A 9,764-nucleotide genomic window follows, 5' to 3' on the forward strand; every position below is an offset into this window, starting at 1 on the left:
TACCCATTGTGGCCTTGAATTCCACAGCCTTCCTTATTCTTGTACTTCATAATTCATGAGGGGTTTCTGCCATATACTGACACGCTGACAGGATGTGTGTTGTCAGTAGAGGTTAATAGAGTTACCTCACGTAATCACCCTGATTGCAAGATGTTATTTGTATCCCAAGATATTGATTCTTAAAAATGTTCAGAAATTGTCTGTATTAGAAAAAGGGCTAACTGGAAGCCTTTTAACCCTGCTATGAAAGTGGCACTTGGTAATTGAACAACAAGGAAACTGATTTGAAAATAGCAAATGACAAAAAGTGATTGGTTTGGGTGTATTTTTTGTTTAACTTTCAGCTCTGAGACAGAACTTAAAAGCTATTTTATATAGATGGTCCCTATGCAGATTCGCATGTTCTCAAAGACCACCAGACATAATAAAAATAAAAATTGAATAATAAGTTAAAATGGATCTTACTGTCTAGTTACACATTTGATGTTGTTTCAGTTACAATCTGATATAATAACCATAACACTTGCATATCGAGCTAAACTCACAGGATGGATACACACATTATTTTCAAGTAAATATTTTCCTTTTTTTTCACTTTTTACCGTTTCCGGTGTATCAAATCTAATTTTGGTTCTGAGGTCACCTACAAAAATATAAAATATACATTTGCTCTTATTTTTAGGTGGCATTCCAATGTATAATCATCTGAGTTAAAAAAAAGAAGCTACCATTTACACAACTAATGTTATAAGAGAGGAGGTAGAACTTATTGAATGACCCTCGTACGAGTAGCAAAAAGTGGACCTCCCTAAGAAGAGGTGGGGTGGAAAGGAAGCGATTTTAGGCAGGTCATTTTGAGAATTCACCATCCCGGGGTACACATAAATATTGTACAGCCCCTTAGAGTGTAACTCAACCGAGCGATTGCTACACCAGCTTATACCTGGGAATTCCCCTGCATGTCACAACTGAACTGTTTATCCTTGCCCTGGCCACGCTCATCGCCAGGAGCACAGTTACTTTGCATGCTACTTCAACATACGACCCACGTACACACGTCATGAGGGCGATGTAGCTATAGTTGGTTTGGTTGATTGTCTTTTTTACAGACAAATCAGCATTATTACATATTAATATTTGCGCCATATATTAAAAATTGGTGCATTCTGTGGCAAAGTCTACCCCGATTTCAAAGGTCAGAGGGCTGCACTACATGTACGGTACATGAGTCAGTGCGCTCGTACTCCTTTATGCATACAAGCAAGGGGGTGACACTAAATTCACGGTTGTTCTATTAGCAACGCAAAACCTATGAAAAATTCCGCTGGTTTACTAGCTAGAAAGTGAGGCCAGTTATCGATCCGTTATGAATAATTCATGTTCGACCCCTTGGATCATGTTAATTGATATTGGCAAATAACAACGTTGTTAGTTTTGCGAACTTTGCCTGTTCAATGAGAGTATAGCGCGCCCCCAATACATCTGGGCACAAACCAGGCGAAAACGATCCAGTTTAATGAAATGGCGGACGGATATTCCCATCAGGCACCAGTGATATGTTTTTTCAAAGAAAGTCTACTAATTTGATATGAAATGACATTTTGCAATAGCAAAGTCAAAATTAGGACTTGAGGTCAATAATATGAAGGAAATACGTGACAGAGGCAAGGTGTGAAACAAAAGTAGTATTTGAAGTTAAAATAACCTTTGATACCCGACCTGACCTTCCCATTCGTATTCCCATGTATTTCTATATGCTCTCAAGTAAAATAAAATACCAAACTGCACTAAGCAGACAGAATGTTACTTGGCTCCCAGCATGAATTATTGATTTTATACGGAGGTAAAGAAATACACAGTTGCCTGCAAGCCGTGTACCATACTCTAAACACTTCGGTAAATCTGAATAATGGTCACATGTAGACATATCACGTGTTCGGGAAATCACGTGGCAACATTTTAAGATTTCAGACTTGTTTACTAGCTAAATTGTCATTTGTACTATTGATTATTTATCTTTGTTAATTAATATATCATTTAAATGCTGATAAATCGTGGTTGGCTGCCCATATTATATGTTAAATTCAATGTTTTATGAATATAATTCTACCACGCAGAGGGGGTCACACAGCATAATTTCACACTACACGATTTAGCTAGATTTGGAGCTCTGCATTTCAAATTCACGTCAATTTCAAAGTTTATACACTTAATATATTTAATATAATACTTATTTTTTTGTTATAACAAACTGGAACACGAAATATACTAGCTTATTACCTATACAGAAAGGGGATTTATACACATTCACTCAGCAATTTGACATACCTGGCGCATCAAGACATTCTCTGTCTGGATAACATGACTGTCGCCCTCAATACGTCTGGGCGCAAATTTAAATAACAATACGCTATTTACATATGAATGCGGCTTCATGCTAATTTCTAGCGCCGCTTCCAGGCCTATTCCGTGATACAAGGCACAATTGAACCTGTTGTGTGTAGTATTGCATTGAATCGTTACGACCATTTCTTTTTAATATGGCGCGTTCTAAGGATATTTTGAACCAAACTATGGACAGTTTAGAAGAGAAAAAGTATGACGAAGAAGACTTAACAATGTGCAGTGTCTGTCTGTCGACGATTGAACAGCCTAAAGCTTTACCTTGTCTGCACACGTACTGCTTCAAATGTCTCTCTGAGTGGGCAAAATCAACAAGCAACACAGTTACATGTCCAATATGTCGGAAGGTTTGGACTTTACCCGCTGATGGCGTGGCAGGACTAGAAAGTAACTTTTTGGTCACCAAACTGAAAGATCGCAAAACTGTGTATAAGAAACTTGCAAGTAAGGATTGCCAGATACCATGTACTAATTGTGAAGAATCTGGCCAACCAGCAGTAGCACGATGTGTCGAATGCGATGAATTTTTATGCCAAAATTGTCTGAAATCACATAAGACCTTTCGAATGTTAAACGGTCATCACACTTTCAGTTTAGACGAACTTCGCTCTGGCAAGGCGGATCCTGTTAAAAAGGCAGAATATTGTACCAAACATACAGACCAGGTACTTTGGATATATTGCGAAACATGCGGTGTGTTGATATGTCGCGATTGCACTGTTTTTGATCACTGCAAACCTGACCATAAGTTCATTGACATTCAGAGTGTGGTTGAAAGTCAAAAGGGGAAGATCGAGGAGCTTGCTGAAGATTGCCAAACTCTCGCTGTCCAAGTAGATGAAGCAATCAAGAATGATATCGACGCAGCAAGTAAACTTGATGCATCCGTGGAAAAAGGAATGGAGGAGCTTTCTCAGGCGTACCAGGAAACCAAATCTTCTATCCTAACGCAATTGGAAGCAAATTATAACGCAATTGCATCTGAAATCAAGAACGAGGGAGCTCGAGGACGGAAGGAAATTGACACTCACACGGAAGAACTAAATGTGTTAAGATCACGTCTACGCACTGCGCTGAAAACGGCATCGGAACTGACTAAATCGGGATCGGACTCTGATGTTGCACAAATGTACGCGTCCATGACTACTTCTATGCAGGATTTGTGTGACATGAAGAAGCCTCCAGTACAGACGAAACGTATGGAAGAAGTAGTCTTTAAAGCAAACAAGACGAATCATCCTGTCGTGACAATTGGTTCGGTTTCTTCTGAAATAAAAGAACTAGCACCGGAACGCAAGAATTGGAAATACCAAAGGCAAATCAATTCAACGTGTACAGAGATATCAGACATAAGCTTAGTCAACGGCGATGTTGATGAGATGTGTATTGTTCATCAATTTACAGCGGCGTATAAAGTAACTAGTGGCGTTAATTTTGTGAACATTCCAAAGAGAGGCTCATACCCTTATGGATGTATCATTAATAAGAAGGGAGAGATGTTTGTAACTGCAGACGACTCGTACGTGTACAAGTACTTATCCAATCTAACATTTGTGACAACGTTTTCTATCCCTTCAGGTTGTGAAGCCCTGGGTATAACCATGGTTGGCAGGAACAACCGTATTGCTGTTGGAGAAGTTAAAACGAAATCTATAAGTCTTCATTCGGATGGTGGTACTCCGATGAGCCGGTTCAATGTAACAGTACATCCATGGTACATATCTGCTAACTCGCAGGACCATCTTGCGGTGTCATGTCACAAAACATGCTGCAAGCATGTAGCAGTTGTAGATGTTGGTCAAAATGGGCGAGTTCTATTTACTCTCAATACACACACCAATATAAAGGGATGGAATCCGAAGGGCGTATGCTGGAGCAAGGATGACGTGCTTTTCGTAGTCAATTCCGCTGGCGAGAAGGGAGTTCATCAATTTACGTCATCCGGAGTATACGTAAGGTGCATCATCGAGGGATTAGCTTCTCCTACCTGCCTGACGATTAGCAACAAAGAGGAGTTATTGGTTGCCGATGACAGTTGTATCAAAGTATACCACTAATGGGAATGCGCTACTTCTCAGTTTACGCAAAAATGGCATATTTATAACTTCGAAGATATTTTATAAGACTTACCGGTACTGGTTTGGCCATATTAAGCGACAATGAGTATTTATGACTGATGTGTACGGTCTCAAATTTTTATAAATAACTTTGAGTTAAAATTCGTGTCAACTCTCGCTACCTATATGCACAATAGTTATGATAGTGAATTAAATTTTTTTTCAGCAGACCACTTAAAAATAGGAGTGTAAGAGAAGCTAAGAAAGTGGCTGTTAGTATCAATCGCTTAAGATAATGATGATTAAAAACAATATTTTTGGGACAACTAGACATATTACCGCAGAAGATATGCATTTCATCTCTTATCAGGCACAAAATAATAACCGGTAATCACATGTCAATCCTATAATTTAGACTGGAAAATGCTGAAAAGAGATGTAATCGTCGCCAAACAAACTATTAACGCATCACAAAACCTGAAAGAGCAAAAAAGAATTCCAGTTTTGTTCTGCAAAATTAATGCTGACTCATTTTGTCTTAATAGACAAAAAATTTGCTACAATATTGACCCGCTGAATGATAAGGATGCAGAATCAAAAGTTGCACGCAAGCCCATTGAGAATGTTACTTTTGTTTCTATTGATCGCCTGTAGTAGCTTTTTTGAGAGCACCTTTTGAATCTGCATCTGTATTTCGCATTCAAAGGTCACCATGGCAACTCATTTTAGGCTATTAATCCGAATGCTGTATCAAACTTACAGAACCAAGTTTTGGTATTTGCTATTTCAGTTTACAATTATAATACATAATAGGTTTTAGTTAGTAAAGAGCTTGCGATTTTCAAACTAATAAATTAATTAATTAAATCGTTAATTAATTAACGATTTTCAAACTAATAAACTAAATAAATAAATAAATAAATAAATAAATAAAGAAGTAAATAAAACATTTATCGACATTTATTCATAGTTTAGATGACCTTTTGAATATGAGTGCTCATGAGGTATCAAACGCCCGTGCATCTATTTAAAATCACCTCACATGAGAGTGATTTTGAATAGATGCATGGGCGTATGATCACGGCGTTTGGAAATCGCAAGCTCTCTATTATCTCAAAACAACATAAAAATAGTGGGTAATTACTTTATGATGTGTTCAGTTTGAATAATACTTGAAGCCTCTAAAAGGTTAATTGTATTCACCGTGTACATAATCTGAAAGACTAAAGAATGTTAATCATGTTATACATGATATAAATGAATGGTTTGAATAATTGGGACTTGGGTTTACACATTTGATTTTGATATGATATCTTAATGAAATTTATATGATTTGATAAATAACATACATGTAGTGATGTATATTCATACGAAGCGGTAAACGTAAATAGAAAGCAAATTTATACTTCTACGCTACTCAAATTTGATACACTCACCGGAGCGCTTTCACCGGGTCAACCGGCGTCTTCAGCGGATGTTATTGCTCTGAAGATTGTTGTTGCTAGTGTGTGTCTTTGTGTAGGATATACAAGGGGTGAACATAACTGGTACCTTAATTTTTTGGCTTACCATGCTTACTGTATTACGCAATTATATTACAAATATCCTGTTTTGAAATACTAGTATACGATTATATAATGTTTTTATGTTGTGTGTTTTTGTTAACTGTCATTTTCAATTTTTACCCCATTTCAAAGGAAATATGATGCCTCTCAAAGTCTTCATACTTAATTATTTATATTATTATAAATCTGAAGTCGTGATTGTACGTTATCAGGGTTCACGTAGAAAATCAAATTCATTTGCATTGCTCCTTTGAAGATAGAGATTGCATGTTCATATCATCCCCGCCATTGAAAGCCACGTTCTCATAGAAAGTTCCTCTTTCTGGTTCTCCAGAATCCCCTTGTGTATTCTCACCATCTAAACCAACTTCATCATTTGAAGTTGAGGAACAACGTCGTATAATCACCATCTTGATTTTAAACATACCCCACAGAATTACCTGGCTAATAAGGACTGCCCCCATAGAACACGCAATTGTTATACACGTAGTGCCAGGGTCTTCCCAATCCAAAAGTCCCGGGTATATTCCAGTATTGCCATTCGGATCCGTGCCACCGGCAGCCCAGTAGATTAAAGTAAAGATCAAATAGACCACCCCATATCCAAGAGGGTAGACTGCGTGTTGCAACCTGACGGGTATAGGGGTGATGATTACATCAATTAGCCCTAAGAGGCAGGGAAAAGCATGTAGTGTTAGGTCTAGTAATATAGGTATCGAAGCTCGTAGGAAAGACCAGTAGATTACCGTTACTAGAATAGAGACATTCATATAGACGTTTAGCAGCAGCCATTGGAGTTTGTGCCTGAAGCGTAAAGCTGGAAAAGAAGCAACAAACAAAGACTTTGTTGGATAATGCGATATTATATTCAAACACTGGTGTATATTTGAGCGGCTTATTTCTTGGACATTACAGTATTCTGATAATACCAAAATTTAGAAAATAAAGGTATTGGTTTTAACCGCTGTCGTGCATCTATTGTCTCAATTTTGTTATAAAAACAGCACTGTCACAGGTTTTTCTTGTATATGAAATAAGTTAATAAATGTGTATCACCTGCATTAGACGCATCAACATCTCAGTACGCGTGCATTATTTTGTACAATTAGACTCCCAACAAGTGATACGCGTTTATTATATTACAGGAACTTTTGCAAGTGTTTAAGAATAGTTTCATGTAATGTTTATGACATGGAGGTCAGGATTGACGCGTGACTTACCAGTGCCTTACCAATCATTAACTTACGTCATGAAGTGTTACTCGTATACAAACGTCAAAAGTTTTTACAGGGCAAAGTCCAGTCGTGCACATAATCTTTAGCATCGCCCTAAATGGGCTATTCTAGTAGAAATCCATACACCCTCTATGGAAGACATGACCTTAATCTTCCAGACAGGGAGTGTGTATTTCAAATGAGTTTAATTGAATGGATTTAATTCCATTTGGAATCTGCACTCCCTGTATGGGTAATTAAGGTCATGTCTTACATAGAAGGTGTATGGATTTCAACTGGAATAGCTATTGGTAGTTTTCATATTACTGGTCATTTTTTTTATGTTATCTGAAGTACCATATCTCATGTAAACAATTATATATTGAGTATACTTTATGAATAGATATATTTTTGAATTGATCGCCCTACACTACAAGCAGATTGCATTATAATCACCTGTGTATGTCAGCAAACATATATTCCCTCATTTCAAATATATAGTTTTGGTTTCTCTATTGTTCAGAAACCAAAAATCAAGGGATTAAAATGTGGAGATGAACTGGTATGCAATCATAACACTATTGTGCTGGGAGGACACAAGAGGGTATATATAATCAAAAGTATAATGGCCTATAACCATACGTATATAATAGCCTATTGTGCTAACATTTTCATTATCGATATCTATCAACGCGGACGACTTTTGATGCTCTCTGCCGTATGTGGCACACTTCCATGACACCATAAAATTACATCCGAGTTCCGAGATTCGTTTGATAAGTTATGCATAGACATCATGTGCATATATTGAGGGGTGGGGGTGGGGGTGTTTTGTTTATTTGTCTGAAATATAAACGATGCATGATGATGTAGATGATTTGATTATGAATTAGATTATTCCCCGGAAAGCACAACCCATACCTCTTACCTATGTTCCTCCGCCACCTATATATAACCTCCTCCTCCCCCTCCCCACACTCGATATCGACTCTTCCTATTATTCCACTCCACTCTTGAGCCCCCTCTCCCCTCCTTCCCTTCCCACTTCCAATGCTCTCTCCCTCTGTTTCTCTTTCTCCCTTGCCCTTACCCCTCCCCTCACACACACACCCTCTTTCCCTGGCGATCTCTTCTATCTCTCTCTCTCTCTCTCTCTCTATTCTCCAATAAATAAATTGAATAAAAGTTAGTTTAAACCAGCTTTCTATGATATTGATCTTCCGTCATGCGACATGCACATAAATAGAGTTGTGTATAATAGTGTTTATAACACTGAAGTCATAATCTGTCAAGTGCCTATTGTAATGTCCGTGGAAATATTTCGATGGTCTATATATTTTCACAGTGAAATCAGCTTAGGCTAATTCGTAGTCTCAAGTCAATGCTTTCAAACTAAATCAATGCTTTCAAATGTAGACTGCTTTGTTCGACTTCTCTGCTCGTGAATATTGCACTGCGAAATGGAAACATTTCTTTTGTATACTTAGAGTAGGTAACTTCAAATCAAATAATTTTACGATCCACACCACTTATAAGAAACTGAAACCAAAACCGAAACTGACTGACACAAATGTTCGGTTTTAAACAAAAGGTAGAAACAATGAGTTCGATATCTTATGATTCAAGTGGTTAGGCAGGACAATAGGAAACCACGTGACCAAAACCAAAACCAAAACTAAAACTATATATTTGAAATGAGGCACTGAATACAATACCGCTCTTTTCAAAGATACTAATCTTACAGGTGCGAGTGATCAGCCTTTCTTTGACATCTATGGTTCAATGCATCGGTACCGCGTGAACGTTGTAGTGCAGGGTGATATAGTCAAAATTGTATCCATCTATTGCTATGGTAGTTAATCCGATTAACTACGTCACTTCGACGGCGAATATCCCATAGTATATCTTACTCTTATACTTTGTAAAGAATCTCTATAAACACTTGGATCATATTCCAAGAAAGTAGATTACATTATGTAAGGAGATTCTTTGTATTTTGTGACTATTCTCCGGAGTATACTCTGTGGAAAACTCGGGAGTATAGTTTTATAAAGAAACTTGGTATAATCTAAAAAAAGTGTATACATTGGGGAGTATACTCCAGAGACACTATACTATGTGAATATATTCCGTATTGTAGTAGCTGTGTGAGGAAACTGTATGTAGAGTCTGAGTATAATATGGTCTGAGTATACTCTGTGTGAAATATCATTTGTACACCTCAGTGTATACTCTATGATAAAACTGTACTATGTTGATATAGTCTTTCCTATTATGCTGGGCGAAAATAAGGTGTGAAGACATATTTTATGAGTATACTCCGGATCACCATCTCATGTTCTAAGATGTTCTACAACCTGATTTGACTGCATTATACGCACCAATTTGAATATCACCCCTGTCTGTCCTGTTATAATTCATTCCATGCTTTCTATCCAACACCAAATTGATAAATGCTACTACCAAATATATCGTAAGGATCAGCACTGTCCAATCTGTGAGATATATGAAGAAATAAGCTGCTG

At 37.4% G+C, this 9,764-nt stretch overlaps 2 protein-coding genes across 2 annotated transcripts in view; one reads left to right on the top strand and one right to left on the bottom strand.

Moving 5' to 3' along the window:
* The first annotated feature begins 2,478 nt into the window (after positions 1 to 2,478).
* Positions 2,479 to 4,521, top strand: LOC140141004 (uncharacterized). Its single transcript, XM_072162779.1, has one exon. The coding sequence runs from the start codon at positions 2,541 to 2,543 to the stop codon at positions 4,458 to 4,460; it is 1,920 nt and encodes a 639-aa protein (XP_072018880.1). The 5' UTR covers positions 2,479 to 2,540; the 3' UTR covers positions 4,461 to 4,521.
* Positions 4,522 to 6,258: 1,737 nt separating this feature from the next.
* Positions 6,259 to 9,764, bottom strand: part of LOC140140412 (protein rolling stone-like) — a 3,595-nt gene continuing 89 nt past the window's right edge. The window contains exons 2-3 of the mRNA XM_072162172.1: positions 9,621 to 9,761; positions 6,259 to 6,842 (exon numbers count right to left, since the gene is read on the bottom strand). Coding sequence (XP_072018273.1) covers positions 6,259 to 6,842; positions 9,621 to 9,761 — 725 coding nt within the window. The remainder of the gene's footprint in view (positions 6,843 to 9,620; positions 9,762 to 9,764) is intronic.

The sequence above is a fragment of the Amphiura filiformis genome, chromosome 19 (assembly GCF_039555335.1).
Source record: "Amphiura filiformis chromosome 19, Afil_fr2py, whole genome shotgun sequence".
NCBI classification, from domain to species: domain Eukaryota; kingdom Metazoa; phylum Echinodermata; class Ophiuroidea; order Amphilepidida; family Amphiuridae; genus Amphiura; species Amphiura filiformis.

What these genes read in the sequence shown, in the direction of transcription:
- LOC140141004 (XM_072162779.1), top strand. Translation starts at nt 2,541, where the DNA reads ATGGCGCGTTCTAAGGATATTTTGAACCAAACTATGGACAGTTTAGAA.